At 44.8% G+C, this 18,456-nt stretch overlaps 1 protein-coding gene across 5 annotated transcripts; it reads right to left on the bottom strand.

The window, feature by feature from the left end:
• Window positions 1–270: 270 nt before the first annotated feature.
• glsa (glutaminase a) lies at window positions 271–18,169 on the bottom strand. 5 transcript variants are annotated; one of them, XM_062447065.1, is made up of 19 exons: window positions 17,733–18,169; window positions 12,719–12,815; window positions 12,184–12,302; window positions 11,026–11,155; window positions 10,841–10,920; window positions 10,490–10,653; window positions 9,613–9,671; window positions 6,590–6,622; window positions 6,178–6,236; window positions 5,886–5,952; window positions 5,603–5,653; window positions 5,012–5,188; window positions 4,691–4,822; window positions 4,503–4,595; window positions 2,516–2,577; window positions 2,337–2,413; window positions 2,173–2,236; window positions 1,896–2,052; window positions 271–1,862 (listed from the first exon to the last, which is right to left on the bottom strand). In XM_062447065.1, the coding sequence occupies exons 1-18, from the start codon at window positions 18,026–18,028 to the stop codon at window positions 1,902–1,904; spliced, it is 1,911 nt and encodes a 636-aa protein (XP_062303049.1). In that variant the 5' UTR covers window positions 18,029–18,169; the 3' UTR covers window positions 271–1,862; window positions 1,896–1,901. The 5 variants fall into 5 exon arrangements, with proteins under 5 accessions (XP_062303049.1, XP_062303050.1, XP_062303051.1 ...); XM_062447066.1 differs by having other exon boundaries at window positions 12,719–12,809; XM_062447067.1 differs by lacking the exon at window positions 17,733–18,169 and adding an exon at window positions 13,894–14,117.
• Window positions 18,170–18,456: the final 287 nt, after the last annotated feature.

The raw sequence follows: 18,456 nt of genomic DNA, 5'->3' as shown, positions 1-18,456 counted from the left end.
TGTGAATAAATATTTTTATTTTTTTGCAACACAGTCACTCACTGCCTTGAGCAGAAGCAAATATACACGGAAGAAGAAACAAACTGATGACAGGAACACCATACATTCAAAGTATTTCATGTTTTTGTTGACCTGCACTATTCACAGATGTTACAGGATAAATACAGTCAGTGTGTTTCAACAAATACAATAATAGTTTAGGAAAATTAGGTGAACAGAATCAAATGCAAGTCATATTGTTATTAGGGTTGGTTGTTTTGTACTACTGAGTGAGATTTTGACCGTTCTCTAGACCAGATTTGGTTTGATAACCAATCACACCAGCACACAGACACAAACTAGCTTCCACAAAGCGATAACTGGATGCACTGCATGACTTTTCAAGTATAAGACGTTTCTCCTTTCCCTCTTACTCTAAACAGTTAGAACAATCAATGTGCGTAGCTCTGTTTTTAAAAAGTGCTCCATCAGTTGGTGGTGGTGTTGAGCTTGTACATAAAAACCATCATCATCTCCACTTGAAGAAAGGAAGATCCTATGTCCACCATTCCAAAGTCCTCTAGACGTGATCAAATGAAGACCAAATTGTAATGCACTGAAAGCTAAAATAACTAGGCCTATGCCCGAACCTTAAAAAAAAAAAAAAAAAACGTATAATGTGACCAGGGGGTGTACAATGTCCTCTAAAACTGACTACAGTCTCTTGTAAACAATGGCGCATTCTACAGGTTCTCTATTTGCAATGTAAGCAGGTGAGAAAATAGCCTGCTCATGGCTCACTGTTGTCATTGAGTGCCAGGATTTTCTTTAAAGGTGCAGGAGAGGTGCATTTGTAACAAATATGATGTCTCTAACAGATCAAATTGATATGCTCCTGTTATAATCATCCAAAGTTGATGTAGAAGAGCAAACACACGCAAACTTTGGCTGACTAAGTTACATCCACCCCCTTGTGTTCCTCTACACAAACAAAACAGCATCGTAAAAGACAATCATAAACAAATATTTTGTTATTTTAGGGGGTCTGTGCAAAATGGCTATCGATCAGATAGCAAACAATAAAAGCTAATAAACCATCGTTTGAGTTATATGAATGCTATTTAAACATGTTAAGATTAGAGGTCTTTGTTTAGAGACAGGTCAATCTCACTGCTTCAGAGCCCAACAGCTGCAACTTAGACTTCCCCTCCTGCTCTCAGTGTGTCATCTTAACTACAGATAAAATAGTATTTACACTAAAAGTCCTACTTATATATCCTCTATGATATTAAAGTAATCTCAGGAATATACAGTACACACTACATGAATGTACAGTTTCATTTCCTCATATAAATGTCAAGGTTTACACACTGTGGTACATGAAGATAAATAGACTCGACAGATCAGGAATTATGGGGTGTTTTTCTTCTTCAGATGAGTAATGGTCTTTCCTTTTTGTTTACAGTTACTATTACATATACTGACATGGATGTGGTATACTTGTGGTCCGGGCATCAGAGTTGCAAACTGGGTACGCCAGTGCACCAAATTCTTCCGAATTGTGTTGGTTCTTTGCTGCATTGCTGGATTATGTCTGGTGCACTTGAATGCAGAGATACATTCCACATAGTGCCAACACTGAGGGAGAGTTGCACAACGTGAGCAGTACTACATAAAAGAAAGCCAAACAAACTAATACCAACAACATTAGCGAGAAAAGAAAAAAACATAAAATAAACCTTAGGGGAAAAACGAACCAGGTTTCCATATTTTTTTTTCTTGTTTCCTTGAAAATACTATTTTACAAAAACCAACGGTACAGATATCAACACGTGACGAGGAACCACACCAGAAAGTCTTACAAAGAGAGTCGTTGTGGGGGGGTGAGGTGGGGGGGGGGGGGGGGGGGGGGTGAGGTGGCCTCACAGCAGGCCGTCCAGGTTCTTCTCTGCGGTCTCCTTGTCCTTGTCGGCTGCCTCTTGGGGACTGTACTTGGTGTGGTAGTCCTTTAGGATGGTCACCACGTCATGGTGGCCGAAGTGCACCGCTTCATCCATAGGTGTGTTGCCCCACCTGGAAAGAACGGGAACCATGAACATAATGTCATGAACATATTCCAATGGCATGAACATAAACACAATTACCCTAAACAGACAGCAAACCACCCCCACGAATCCTGCTCTGTTTGCCTACCTGTCCCTGGGCACTGGGTTGACCTTGCAAGCCTCCAGTAGAAAACGCACCACCTCACCATGTCCTTGAGCACAAAAACAGTATTTTTCAGATAAAAAAAAAAACAGAGCGCAGACAGCTTTGATGAGGATGAGGAGGGAAGAACACAGAGAAGGGAGACCTACCCTCAGCTGCCGCCACGTGAAGGGCCGTCCTGGAGTCGTAGTCTCTCTGCTCCATGTCCATGGAGGACAGAGCGAACCTGGGGGACGGGGGGGATGGGGGGGCAGCCATCAGTAACGCTACTCATCACACATCTGTCCTCATTTGGGAAAACGGGATCACAGAACGAATAGGATCCTACCTCCTCAGTGCAGACACATCTCCGGTATAGGCAGCAAACAGGAGATTGATGACAGACTTCACCTGAGAAACAGCAATGGTTATCATTATTATTATTATTTATTTATTTTTTATCATGACATTAACAGAGCATGAGCAATGTTCTGCAGCAACAATACTGTCAGACAGCATTGTCTGTATCGTTCCTGCAGAACATTGCTATTGTTCTGTTAATTCAGGACTGTGTGTGTGTGTCTTCACTGACTATTTGTTACTTTTACAAATTGATAGCTGTATCCGATGAAAAAAATTGGATGGAACTATTTCAGTAATGTAAGGCCAGAGACGCTCGAGTCTGTTCGTCCCCGGCTGGGGACGAGTTGATTGGATGGCAGGGAGATGGACTCGTTAATATCTGACTCCAACTTTGAAAAGTGCATATACCATTACCTGTAACCTCGAGAGCTAAACGGTCAATGACATTTATCTCCGATGTAGGCGAGAATCGTTTCTGTGCTTGATCAGGGCACCAATTTCAATTTAGCATATTCACTAATTGTCTGTTCATCTCGACTATGGATATGGAGTTAATCCACCATCCCAGTGTGCAAACTGACCCCCAGAGGATACGGTATAGCTTCGGAGCATGGACAGGCCTACTTGATGTGACTCAGAGGCCTTAAGTTGGACCTACTCCAAAAGCGTATATGTCTATGAACAGTTAATAGCCATGTCAATCCAACTAGCTCAAAGTATTCACCACCTTAGTGTGAGAGATAGAACCAGTAACTTGCTTTAAGTGCAAAATGATAGTTTATTATCTAAATAGTAAGATAATCAATATGTAATAATAATGAAACAAAACATACCTTCAGAGAAATCATTAAGAAAGGCAGTCACAATAAAATGAAACAAAGCGCCTAAAGCACCGGAGTTTGTAAAATAAACAAAACTCAAAGTGATTGGTTTAGATTCTCCTTATTTACACCCAATTTCATACTAAAATAGAGACACCGGCCATATGAATGAAAGATTGCTTTTCGCATACAAATTCAAGTTTGACCATCAGCAGTTTACCCAATGGCAACAGAAGGCCCTATGTGATGCCTTTGCAAGACAAAGAGACAAATGTGTGGCTACTGTGGCTTCCACTGCATAAACTGACATGTTGCCAACTCTGTCTCGAGTTGAACTTTGGATTTCTGTGTTTCCACACCCCACCCAAACATATGACTATGTTTAGCCTGTGTTCTGCCCCACTCTTTCACCAACCGTCTCTGGAGGAGGGGATCCCTCACTGAATTGCTCCTCCCAAGGTTTCGTCCATTTATTCTCAAATGAGTTTTCCTGGGAGTTTTTCCTTGTCTTCCTTGAGGGTTTAGGTTGGTTGAGGGGCAGTTCTATGGGCGTATGTGAAGCCCTCTGTGACAATTCTTGTAAAAAAGGCTATACAAATAAAATTTGATTTGATTTGATGTTAGCACATTTGAGTCTGTGGTATGCACAAACTGTGTAAAACCGGTCAAACATAAATCGTACAAGGAAAAGAATATGAACACATGATGCGCAAAATAAAAAACAAAAGCATATCAAACGTGACATTAAACGCTGTTTAGAACTATATGTAGATGTACACAACTTTTGTGGTGTGTGCTAGAAAGTGTGATTGCCATTTAACATTAGTGTAACGACTGCCCCAGACGAATGTCTAGGTGACCAGTGACAAAGGAGTTTGATTATTCAGGTCTCTGCCAATACAGCCCTACATCAAAGTCAAAACAAAGGCAATAAATAGTCAAACCAAAACTTGAGTTTCCTAACTCACAGTTCTATATGTGACATGTTGTATGCGGCACTGTCACTAGATGGCAGCACTGCTCTTAAAACGAGGCAGAGTTGCTTACTGCGTAATCAGGTTATAGGTAATAAGTAACAGGACTTGTTTGGACCTGAAAGCCCTTTGGGGTGTGTGAGGAAAGGAGGGAGGGAAGGACTTATCCAGTAATTACCCTCTGGTCTCCACCCTCCCTACGAGGGTCCAGCTTCTTGGCAAAGTGCCTCAGGTTGTCGTAGTTGTGGAAGTTGCAGAGAGACACCAGATCCTACAACACAAGAGTACTGCCGGGTCAGTCTGACTCAGTGCATTTAGACGATCATATACCAGCGCCTCAGAAGTAATAACTTCACCATAACCTACCGTGCAGAACTGTATTCCCCGTACGCTGTTGCCCAGCTTATCCAGAGGGGGGGACCAGCACATGACGCCCATCACATTGGGAACTACGAGCAGGATGCCCCCTGCCACGCCTGACTTAGCCGGTAGTCCCACCTGCAGGGGGCAGAGAGGAGCATCACGCATGCACAGAGCGAGGGAACGACGGCAGGCAGATAGAGGGCACAGTGGGACACGGGGTGGACACAAATCCAGACAAAAACCCGGACAGAGCATAGATAAACAAACAACAAAACATACGTGACACACGCGGTCAATACGGCAGGTTCGTAGCGTGGAACTCACGTGGAACGCAAACTGTCCAGAGAAGTCGTACATGCCGCAGGAATGCATGAGGCTGAGGGTGTTGCGCACTGACTCGGGACTCAGCACGCGCTCGCCTGTGATTGGACAGAAGCCCCCGTTGGCCAGGGTGGCCGCCATGACGCTGGCACTCTCGCAGGTCACCTCGATGGAGCACAGCTAGGAGGAGGAGACGGCCGGCGGGAAGGAGACAGAGAATCTCAGTTAATCACTACATCTGTGGCTTCCAGTCTGATTGTGGCCTGAATGACTCAAGGTGTGCCCGCTATGCGGGGGATGTGCATTCTATTGCATTTGCCCCCCCCCCAAAAAATGGATGGCACAATCCATCTACATCCAGAAATGTTGCGTGGTTGACGAGGGTGTGAATGACACCACAAGGTGTCAGCGAGGCACCATGTGCAAGTGTGAGAAGATGCATTACACCCACGAGAACGGCACCATCTTGACGCCGATCGCTAAAAGCCCGTATGGGCGTGGGGAAGAGTACAACAAGACAAATGGGAAAAGAGGAGAATGCGCACTCAGATGGGGACTGCCAGCTGGTTGCCCCCCCCCCCCCCCCCCCCTCACCTGGAAGTAGAAATCCAGGATGGAGGTCATGTCCGTCCCTTCTGGAAAGCACTGGAAAGGAAACACACAAACCACTATTGTCAACATCATCAAATACTGTTAACATCTTCCCAAAGCTTTTATCTGGGGGAAAAAACTGGGGCAGCAATTATTACAAGTAGCAGCTACTACAGTGTGCAGCCATGATTCCAGGTTCCAGCTATGGGAGTCCAGAGCAGCAGGAAGCAGCAGGAAGCAGCAGGAAGCAGCACGCCCCTGGTGGCCAGCAGGGCCCAGCTCTCACCTTCTTCTCCTTCAGGTAGTAGCCGATGGCAAAGTTCCGATCTCCTGACTCCCTCTCGGACTGGAACCTGGAACACAGACACGAATGGGAGTGGTCAAAGAAAGGGAGACTCAAAGTTCTGGTTCAAAGTGAAAGTCCATTCTTCTTTGATAAGTTCCTGATAAGTCCCATCCTCCCTGCACCATGAACGTGTTGTTGTTAAGATTTCATAGTATGAGGAGGGTTTCTAAGAAATCAGTGTCTGTGTACTAATCTATGTGGCAGTGATAAGAGTTTCCGGTCATATACTTACGTGGCGTTGCTGAACCCCACATACTCATTTCCAGCCAGTTTATTCATGAAGTTCATGACCTGGAACACATGAGTAGGAACCAAGAAGGGGGACTGGTTCAGACAAACGGTGCTAGAAGGAAGGGTTGGGTTCTAATTCCAACACACCCTGCTAAGGTTCCTCTGTCTAGTACATTTACATTTAGCAGACGCTCTTATCCAGAGCGACTTACAGTCAGTACAGGGACATTCCCCCCGAAGTAGGGTGAAGTGCCTTGCCCAAGGACACAACGTCATTTGGCACAGCCGGGAATCGAACTGGCAACCTTCAGATTACTAGCCCGACTCCCTCACCGCTCAGCCACCTGACTCCTAGTAAGATTAAAGCTAGATCCAACAAACAAACAACACATGAAAAAAAACGGACTACTCACATAATCAAACTTTTCCGCATTGCTTGCCCCTTGCTGAAAGACAAAAAGAAGAATGCAGGTATAAAACTAAATACATCATGTTTGATCAATATCTCCGTGTTTAGGGAGGGGGTAAAAATTGTAATGGTGACTATGTCAAACTACCACTATTGTTTCATGACTATCAAGATCAAGAATCAACAGATCTGCTAGGGTCATTTTACACTAAAGGAAGTTTAAGTTTACAGACAAAAAATATTGGTAGATATACTGGGCATCTCAGTAAAGTAATCCAGCACAACTATGAATAAAGGGGTAACAATATTTCAAATAACACCAAAAAGAGTTAGAATTAGTGAACTAGTTGGGAGATGAAGGAGGTGAAATTAACAGTTAATCCAAAGTTCAGACTCCTTTACAAAATAAAAAACTATATTTTTTATTATAAGAACAGAAGAAAAAAAGCTGTCTGTTAAACCAAACTGGGTAATTTGCATTATAAATAAACACTGAATGGTTTGCAGGGATTTTAACTGTAAACTGTAACTGCAAACCAAAACACAACTCACTTTTTTAAAATGTTAAATTTATTTTATTATGTACTTATTTATGTCAATAAATGTTTTTATTGCAAATATAGCAGCTATGTGTTGTGAGCGAGTGTGTGTTTCGTGCTGTGTAGAAGTAGTTTATGGGGTCAAAAATGTGTGATGAGAGCACTCAGCATGTCATCAAGCACCTGTGTGGTGGATCACACTGAGAAGAGCTGGGGAGGGTCACGCTACTGCAGCCTGGTAGTAGGCTAGTATCAAAACAAAACTAATCCAAACATATCTTTGACTCCAATCATACAAATTAATCAAATCGAAACAATAAACACAAATCATTATCTACAAATAATGGCATGTTCTATCAAATAAAAAACTGCATATTTTGGGGGATCCGAGCAGCTCTGATGTCCTGTTTATAATCCACAGTATAAACAGTTTAGAAAAATGCAAGTGACAAGGAGCAACTACTACAGTATGCAGCCATGAGGCCGGAAGCTGGCAACAAATTCCAGATCAATGGGGAAAAAGAATTGAAAGAAAAAATTACCAACGTCATTGACCTGTTGCAGTGGTCATAATTTCCCACAGATCCTAATGCTGTAAAATATGCAACAACAAATAAACCACAAAAGAGCCTTCAAAAATACATTGCAAAAGTTTCTATTTGTCTTCACCTACAGTTATCATAAATGGAGATTACAGCATGCATTTCTTCCCCAATACTGAAAGCTCTATTTTATTTAACTGTGCACTACAATGTGGGGGGCTTATCCAATCAGAGGATTTACATGCCCGCCTGTAACTACTTCAGTCTGAACAGTGATTGGCTTTAAAAAATGTTATGAGGAAGATTATATAGATACATTCACAGAAAGACACCGTACAATTACCCTGTCAAACCATCCCCCAAAATGACCAATTCACCAAAAATAACCATCCATTCGGTAAAAGTTAGTAGAAATGTTTGTCAAAGTTAAGAATACTGTACACCATTGGGTGTTTGGGTATCTATTAATTGTATGGTAATGGCATCCCCTCCCTATGTGCTCTTAGCCAGGATAATCATACAGCATCTTTCTGTTCAGAAACCAACCCTCTAAATTCAACCAGATAGGAGAACTCAAGACTGAGAGGACTTGGCGTGGTTATGGCAGAGTGAGAAGCCAAGACTCAACTATCTGGACACGTGTCCCATGATGGTCAGTTGGGAATATGGAACTTGTCAGTGACATGGGCATAGTGCCGTCCCTAGGGTTCAAATGAAAAATGAAAGTGCCTGGAATAGACAGAAGTCTCTCATTGGTTGTGTACAGTCTTGTGATTCACACTGGTGGTTGCTGAGTCGGAAATACACTATGGACAGCTATTCCTGTCTTTGTAATAATCATAACATTAAGGTCAAATCATTTAACATGGGGGATCCTGATGCTGAGTAGCGATATAGCTTGGACTCACTGCAAGCACCTGCTGTTTCATCTAGGCGGAATCTGGAGTAAGTATCCAGAGCTGAACTACCAACGATTTGCATGTTTTTGATTTAGTAGGCATGGTACAGTCCAGGAAATTGCAGCCACGCAGTTGTCAGCATTTGCTATGAACTTAAAAAGATCAAAGATAAAGCTACAGACGAGGAAGGTGTAGAAGACCTAATCACTTGGACAGAGTTCTTGTATCGAACGAAATATTCAGCATGTATCAGAGTGAATGTTGGAAGTTTAGTATGAAACATACTTGGGGAGGGGGGTGTGGGGAAGGGGGGGGGGGGGGGTTCTCAAGTGAATAATGATACATGGTGGTTATGCGGCAGCAACACTACAGAAAACCGTATGCACTCAACGTACGTGTCGGCTCTGGCCTAGTCTTCAGCGGTGTCCTCTAGCCCCGCATTGTCTTGAGAAGCACACAGTGCAGTAGGGGGTGGGACATGGTTATCCCGCTGTGAGCTGCAGAAGGGGCTCCTACAGTGCGTGTCTACAGGGACTCCCTCGTGGTGGAGACAGAACAAGGACACAGCTAAGCTCACCGCCGGGCGGCCCGTTGGGTTCAAACGGCCCGTGCACACACCCACCCAATCGGCACGTATGTCATTCACTGGGGGAGAAGGCGGTTCTCCGTGATTAAAACAGATCATTTGTATGGCTAAGCTGGTCAGACGGATGCATGCGCCTAGCCCCACTGGACTGTATGAGCTGAGGTGCAGCTCAGTGATGCTTTCACTAAACAAATCCCCTTTCAGCATGATTATTTCTAATCTTAATCTCGTCGTATACAATAGAGTTGGTAATCTGGCCAAAGCAAGTCCCCGTTTTGAAATTGGGAAATGTCATTTCGATACTAAACTACTTTTAAGAACTACATAGCTATGGTGTGCATGGTGCTAGTCTAGTTTATGCAGAATTGCGCACTGAACTAAACACACAAGGGAATAGTTTCAAATGTCACTCATTCATTTTAAAACATTGGAACACATTGGGAACTTCACGTGTTATTTACCTTAATGAGAGACGTGCAGACGATAGCGCCGGCGTTAACCATAGGGTTGTGAGGTTTGTCTGTGGGAGGGAAGACAAAGTTGTGTTATTTTGGACCTGCGTAAAGTGGAATACTCAGCTGCAGTCTCACATGGACTGGGATGCAGAGACACACAAGCCTAGCCGTGTTTGACTTCTGGTTAGACTTTAGATCTGGAGAACTGGTCTAAGGGGACAAACACGGCACATAATCTCTTCTGCATGAGGAAATGTGCATTTGTGAAAGCAGGTAATGAGTGCTGCCAGGAACACAGCTGGACGGTAGGAGCAGGTTTTAATGAGGCGCGGGGCACGGAAGGTTACGATTACAGAAGTGACTGTCCTGCTGGAGAGGGCACCACTTCCTCCTGGCGTGTTAAGCTCCTTATGCAACGAAAGCAGAACGGGAAACGACATAAAACCCCGACCGGAAACCTCTCTGACTTGATTAAGATGAACGTGGGAGAAGGGGAGAGGAGAATCGCTTTTGATGCCAGGCGGCTACGGCTGGGAGCGACGAGATGCGACGACACGCTCCTACGGACGGCGCGAGCATGCTCCTCCGCAGCGGTGCCGCGCCTCTCATTAACATTTCATCCCACTGCCATGGCAACCGTGGGCTGGATCGTCTTGCATGGGAGACCCCCTGGGGCCCAACCCGGGGGAGACAAAGTAGGACGCTACCATTCAACACTGACCCCCGAGAACAAGTCTATTGCGACGTGCTAGTCTACATCTATCTCCTGTTACGGAGAAGGGGCCAAGCGCCTGAGAACAGTCGTGTCCTACAGGCCCAGCGATGTCTGGGCAGGTGGCTCGCCCTGTGAGCTATGGACGAGACCGGCGGCAGCAGAACGAACCTTCCTCGTTCAGGAAGAGCTTGTTGAAGCGCAGGCCGCTGGGCTCCTTCCCGATGAAGCGGTGCACGTACTCGGTGCCGTGGTCGTGCACGGCGATGGCGTACTTCAGGGGCTTGACGCACGACTGCAGGCAGAAGGGGACTTTGGTGTCGCCCACAGTGTGTCTGGGAAAGGACAGAGGACAGTGGAAAATAATCAAAATGAAACTAATGAACTTGTTGAGCAATTGCCCTTTTTAAGATGTGCACTATATATATATATAACCATTAACAGCATGCTAGGTGGGAAATCGATGTTGCGTGCTGCTTATCGACAATTAAAAAACGAGCCCGGAGGCATGTTGGTAGCTACCTTTGTCCGTCCACAGTGCAGAGGGACACTGCCCACAGGTCTGGGCTGAACCTGGACAGCTGGGGAATGTAGTCAGCAACCTGCCGGAACAGAAACACACCGTCGTCATTCACACCCCCTCAATCACACACTCGCTGTATGTTTTATTTATGCTAGGACCGCCTGCCGTCAGTCTGCACACTCACCTGTCCCCCCTTGAGGTTTTTGGCGCTGTCATAGAGCTCGTCGACGTGAGAGGCGAAGGACATGAAGTCGGGGATGACAAACTTCTTCCGGAACGCCTGAGTGAGCAGCACGATGTTGCTCTGGACGCACCTGTTTGGGTGAAGCAGCCATTGTTCAGACGTCAGCTGATGACATGGGGTCGCGGCCGAGGCCGACATTCTGTCGCCGTCTTGAGAAAGGTCACGGATTGAAATGACAACATCAATCGTGAGCGGAGGGAGGCTATGTAGGGTGAGGGATGGTATTATTTTCATGTTTTACCCAGGGTTATTTTATACGGGCTTTAACATGGGTTGGTTACAACAGGGTGAGTTTATATCATAACTATCAGGGTTGGAGGGTTAATTTAAACACAACCTCTGAAATCTAAGTCAAAACAACCTGTCTGCTGTAGAATGCAGTCAAGTGTGTTGCTTGCATGCAAAACACATTATTCAGGGCAGCACCATCCACCAGTGACAGGTGCAGGCAGTCATGACTCCCAAGTGTGCATCCAGAGATGAGCCTCCTCTTGCCTATAAATAAAGGAGGTGTGAGTTGGCTCTGGGTCATAGCTGCTATGCCCTGTGTGTTCATGTGCTTCCCTGGTGTGTCATCTCCTGTCCCTGATCCTGCTGCGTGACTCGCCTCACACCCGTTCCGCAGGCTGTCATGGGGTATGCCAGCTATGTCCTAGGGTTGGGCTGTACGCTAGCTTAAACAATATCCTCATTCTATTGATGGCGTTATGGTTACGGGGCAAAAAGCAAAAATAACACCCAAAAAAAACTACTCAGAGCAAATTGACTGCTTTGGGCGTTTTGTGATGATAGGAGATCGTGTGTTTGTTTGCTGACGTTTGTGCCAGATGTTCCAAGGACATCCAAGATTAGGTGGGACTGACGACCATTCGGTGAGAACAGTGTGCTTCCATTAAAAGGCCTGGAAGTCATGAATAATTTCTTATTCGCACAGAAAAGAAGCAGCGCGCAACGGTCGTAAATGATTGATATGACGGTTCAACCAGCCTGAATGGAGGAGCCAACGACAAAGCAATGTGTCAGGTGCATTATGGGACTTGACCAGTGAGCACGACGGCACTGCCAATGGTTTATTGGGCGGTGACCGCGGCCGCTTACTTTTTGAAGAGGTGGCGGTCGAGGGCGCCATCCGAGGTGGTCTTCAAGGTGACCTTCAGCATCTCCATACATTCTTTCAGACGGGGGTCACCGGTGCGCAGGCCAGTGGCTTTCAGTGCCTGGACAACAACGGATCATGTTCTCAAAATGCTGAAACCTCCCATCCCCCTTTAAATCAATGCAAGCCACCATATCTAACGCTTCGTCCCACCACAGGGACTATGGGTATGTTCTGAGACGTCAAATGCCAATGTTCCACTGGAGGACATCATTCTGTGTGAGTACTGTCCTTTCTGAATAACAGTTACAGCCATATTTATAGTTACGGAATAGTTCCATCGTTAATCTTGGGTTCTTTATGTTGGCATCAGGCCAATTCAGAATGATAAACAAACGGAAATCCGAATCATCTTTTGTCTGGTCTTATTTATTTTATGGGCCGAGATAGCAGTGGCCGTGTCTAAACAGAAGAGCCATTACCACCAGCAAAAGCTAAGCCATTAAGCCTGTGACGCAGGCCTGACGCGACACTCACTGTGGTGAATTTGTGAGCGGGGATTTTTTCCTGGCCCTCAGCGATGGTGTAGAACAGCAGATCCTCCAGACTGGGCAGGATGCCTGCCTTCCTTCTCCTGGGAAAGAGCACACACACACACAGACAGACGGTGAGGCAAGGTCTGCCCACTCCAGCTATGGGAGGGAGAGCTAATGGTGGAAGCTAACTGCGGCGGGGAAGGGAGGTGGGAGCTAGCTAGAATACTGGAAGGAGAAGCGGTGAGTGACTTTGATTCTTTTATTGCCCCGGCGTTCTGGAAAAGGTGGTTGCACTGCTCCTTAAAGTACCAGTCAGGGGGGCTTTACAAGAGCTGTTGTTCTGCGTCAATTTGGAAATCCAATTTGGAGGGAATCGTCCTTGCTACTTGCAAGGCTGATCTGTCAGGTCTGACGATGCCTCGCGGACACTAATTAGCCTAGATCCATTCGAGTCACACTGTCAAGCGTGTCGAGGATTAGAGCGTGTGTCAAGTTATTGTAAGTGTTCACTGACTGGTATCATGCACGGCAGATTTAATGTCATTACACTGGGAGGAGGGGTTAGTTCTGCAGGTTAAGAGGTAGATAGGTATTAATAGTTAGGATAGCGAGCTTGCAGCAAGCTCTCTGGTTAGGAGTCTAATGTGAAAGCTGGAGATGGGAGCTCAGGCTCACTCCTGCACGGCGCCACAGACAGGCTGTGGAGCCGTAGCCAAGCTCCCTGGTCTGCCCTGGAAAGGACTTCAAAACGTTTCAGAAGTGAGCTTTAGTAGGTGAATCACCCCTTCATCAGCTAACCAGAAATGATGCCAAACTTTGGACCTTAGAAAATGGATTGGAAAATGACCTGGTGGGACCTGGTGCCTTTGCAAAAGCCATGATTATTGTGGGATTTAATGAGGTGATTGGATCTACTGGATGGATTTTTTTTTAAGAATAGCATTTTTGTCGTGTGGTCTGTTTTTTTTGCCTTCATTTCTGGATGACTGATGCCTGCTAGTGAGGAACGCCAGAACGGAGTCAGTATGGAAAGTCAAGCGCGGGTGCTTGGAGGGGTGGAGGACATTTCAGAGAAGACATTTGAAGAGCGGGACGGCTGCAGGACTGAGCCTGGAAAACTACTTCTATGATGAAACAACAACGAAAAAGGATAAATAAATGGATACATATACTTACAGACAAATGCAAAGCAAGCAGATCAACGAGAGGGAGAGAAAATGTGCACAGTGAATACATTGGCAATAGAACACAATACATGACATGCATACATCAACATCATTTAGTTTCACCAAAGTTCAGAGGCAAACCCACAGACTCATCATTCCGCTCGGGGCTAATCCCCCCGAAATGCTTTAATTTAACATTCAAGAGCAGGACCATTATAAGGCAAGGCACATTTTGACATGCCTCCAGCAGTAGTACACTGTATATCAAAAGGTTAACCTAATGCAGTTGTATTCTTGTTTTAAACACAGAAAATGCATTGGATTAGGGCGGGAACATTTCCGGTAAATTTACAGAAACTTTCCAAGGAAGGTTAAGATGGGGAAATATTCCAAGTTGGAAACTTAATGGGAATTAAAGAGAATTAACTGAAAATTTTGGATAATTTATACAAACTGTAGCCTATCCTATAACAACATAAACATTTTGTTTGGTCATAAGCAGACATGCATGCAAACTAATACACCTATTCAAAATGATATTTTTGAGGATTTATTTGTGAGTAGAACTATAATTTATTAGGCTATATCATTGATCAACAAAAAAGCATGAATGCTGAATGAAGTAAACATGTTCCCTCTGATCCACCCCACCCCAGGGATAGATAGTCCTGCAGTAAGTAGGGCTGCGTGCATGTGATTGATGAATGTGCAGGGTAAAAATGTAACTGAATTTGAATTAAATCTGGTTGTTTTAACAAAGATTATGCTGCAAGATGGGTTCATTTATTTTCCCTGTTATAGTCTAACCTGCAATTTAGCTAATTTCCAGTGTATTCCCATAATTCCCATGGAAAGTTTCCAACTTTGACAATTGCCAGAATTTTGCAACCCTGCACAGGATATGGAAAAACTCTCCAGCTCTCCCTGCCTGGTATAGCCTACTCTGACCGCAGGCGGGTTCAGACCATTAACATCCTGCCTGCCACCAGGAGCTGGGAGATGGAAAACGAAACATCTGGACTTGTCCTGCATCTGTAATTAAGCCTCAGTTGCCATTTCCAATGTTCCCGCCCCTTCTCACCCCCCTCCCTCTCCACGGCTTGTGAGGTCAGCTGTGTGCATGACACAGTCAGCATGCTGGCTTCGTAGCCCTGGCCCTGCACGCATACACACACAACAGCTCCATGGCCCTCATTGGCTCCTGCCTGTGAACAATAACAAACCCTTCCCTCCCAGACTAAACCTACACAGGCTGAGAGAGAGAGAGAGAGAGAGAGAGAGAGAGAGAGAGAGAGAGAGAGAGAGAGAGAGAGAGAGAGAGAGAGAGAAGCCATGATTGGTTGGTGTTGAGTAAAGCAATGAGTGTTTGCACATCAGCACCATCACAGGGGTGGTGAAGTAGTAATCCGGCACGCCGCTCTCTCCCTGAAATAGAACACACCGTGAGCAGCGGCGACGAAGTCAGCTTGACAAGTCGAGTATGAAGTTGGCAAATCTCCAGGTTTAAGATTAGCATGGCTGGAGTGTTGGGCAGAGGCTGGTCGTAAACACAAAGGCAAGGTGTCAAATTTACTAGTTGATAGGAAAACGTTAAGAGTGCCATTTTGCCAGACTCATTGTTCCCAGGTCACTAAAGTAGAGCTCTGAAGATGTAGGCCCCGCATCTGCTGTAAACATCAGGGCCTCTTCCTTGATAGAGTTCTCTTATCTGACATCTTTATTTGGCTTAATCCATCAGTGCAGTTGCTCTGCTTTGAAGATGTCACTGTGAATTGGTTGAGTGGAGATGCTATAAATCATTGTCTGTTGACAGGCAGTTGCAACACAGAAATCAATCCATGGGTGTGACTCCTCTCAACACAGATACACAAGTAGTCCTAAGCACTGGGAGGCCTCAGTAGGATTGATAGTAAGGACCTTGTGTGTACAAGCCTAGTCAAACATTACATTGACTAATGTAGGGGCCTTATACTTACCAAGAATTTGCACCCAGAAGGACCCTGCCGGTTTGCTTAAGGGTTATAAGCCTATGACCTATTTCAGATGGCTGACAACAATTTTAGCAAATTGACTGTGAACCAACCGGAAGGGGTCTGTGAAGCTGAAGGGCAATGAGGCATATCATTACCATGTATTTGTTTCTGGTACAGGGTTGCTTGGTGTCAGAGAGGTTCAACGGTAACAGACAGCACAGGGGCTTGTGCTGAAAGACATCTGACCTTTACTCTCAGAGTAACAACCTGGTTTAGGCCGGACTTTGTAGGTTAGGAGTTGGCTCTGCCTGTCTGTCTGTATGGTTTCAGTTGCCCCCAACGCCCTTGATGTTGTCTTTGAAAGCTACAGAATAGGGGCTGATGGCTGAGTAGAAGGCATAGAGCAATGCAGGGGGAGGGGAGTAAAAAAACTAGGAAGAAATTCTGAGTCATACTCTACCAACACTGCAGTGAACTGGCAGTTTCCCTATCATATCCTGACTGAGGCTAGAGGCAAACAACTCCTCTGTTTAAGTCCAATCAATTGTGAATACCAAAGCATAAATTCAAGTCTGCTCTCTCAGCACAGGTTAATTTCGCCCTCCAAAAAGATTTCAGAGGCCTCTTGAAATACCATCCTTCCCTTATGAAAGGCTGTTGAAATCATAACAGGGTCAAAAAGGACAAGGTGCACTTGGACAGTGTAGGCCTATATGGCTGCTCATGCTCCTAGTCCATTCATTCTGGACTAATTAAGCAAGCAGGCAGTTGCTGCCTCATCAAGTTAAAAAGGCAGAACGCTCCGGAATCAGCGTGGCTTTACGACACATTTGCTGCCCTGTGTGAGAACTAGTGCAACAATATGCATGAATGAGGACTCCCAAGGAGATTCCAGGATTTCTAGCGCTGGTACACACTAGTCAGCCATTTTTTTTTCTTTCATCCCAACAAAACTTTCAACATCCACTAATTGGCCACTTATTCATCAGCACGCTTAACAAGAGGGTAAATATTAACCACTGATAAGCTACACTCATAAGACGGCAACTCAAATAGAGATGTTGAATGACGATAGGGCAATAGTCCAAAATATAGGATACAATCATTAACATATGCAGTTACCTGCTCTGTAAACATAACAGTTCAAACAAGCCGATGGTTCATTGTAAACACTGATATCAGCCTACATCACGTTCCATGTCTATGTAAGCAATAGTTCAAATCACTTGAGATACCAAAACAACTGAAAACAGTCCCCACTCATAAAGATGGTTGAATCCACTATAGGCTATTGCTATATCGAAACACATCCCCGCACACAGCACAGGTTAGAAATGAATCCGACCTTCACAAGTCATTGAGCTAGAACAGATAAAAGTGAAACAACATTGGTTTTAAGATGACTGCACCATGGTGACGCCAGACCATACATTTGAAACAGGTACATTTTATGTAAGAGTACTGTATGACAGAGCTACACCTGAATTTAATAACTCAGTAATCCTGAAAGGCCTAGCTCTACAACTAAAGTAACATTATCACCCATCGAAACGCAGATAGTTAGTATTAGGGATACAATAACTAGCTTGTAACAGGTGTCTAACCTTACAAGCAAGTAATAAAACCTTCTGGGGGGAACGTGTGTGGCATCACATCAGCTACAGTAGCATTACAATAGTATTACAGTACGAGTACTCTAGTTTACCGTGTTAACAAAGTAGATAATTGGTGATGTACAATTAAATATCTAGCTAAAACTATGCTGATACATTAAGCCCAGCTAAACAAGCAACAACTCACATTATGAATCAGGTTATCTGGTTGGTAATAGCTAGCTAGCCGGCCTGAACATCTTTCCAGCCACCGCGTTACTCACTTTTCTGTAGCGGCATCCTTGCTGACATCATCGGATAACGGACCAGTACCGCTATGGGAACACAGAGCTTTAGTTCCATGGATCTTTGTGGTGTAGCGTGAAGGTCGCCATCCACCAAGCGCGCTCCACGGGTACTTGACGTTTGTCACCGACCTGACATCTCTACAAGCGGTGCTAAAACAATACGCAGTGGATGGTGACGATTTTTTTCCGAGTCCGGCTATACCTGTTAAAGGGCGCTTCAGATGGGATTGAAACAACTCCTTGAGCGCTATCGAAGACCGAAAATGTAACATTTCAAACCTAACTAGCCCAGAAATGTTAGGGTTTATAGCTAGCTAAACGGATAATATATGTCTAGCAATAATCCGGTGCCCCTAATTCAGTCTGTGTCCTCTCTGAAGTGCTAGCGATTGAGTTCTCGTTCCTCCTCAGTGACTCACTACTCAGAAATGTTTCAGTGGACTAAACCTATCATTCACGCCCTAAACGAATCCTATTGGCTTATACATTTGCACGTCCTCATTTGATTGGCCAAGATTGTTATCATTCACAATGATTATCATGGTCTCAAAATGCCGGGTGCGTGCTGCGTGCTTTTCTGTGTGCAAAGTGCGCCTTCTGCATGAATATTGGTTTTGTCGGTAATTTCCTTTGCATAGTATACTGTCATATAACATACTTTCAGACCTAACAACAAATATCGTATTTGTAAACTAATTAT

Source organism: Osmerus eperlanus, chromosome 21 (genome assembly GCF_963692335.1).
Source record: "Osmerus eperlanus chromosome 21, fOsmEpe2.1, whole genome shotgun sequence".
Lineage (NCBI taxonomy): Eukaryota > Metazoa > Chordata > Actinopteri > Osmeriformes > Osmeridae > Osmerus > Osmerus eperlanus.
Note: the sequence above shows the minus strand (reverse complement) of the source record. Positions and strands in the feature narration are given on the sequence as shown.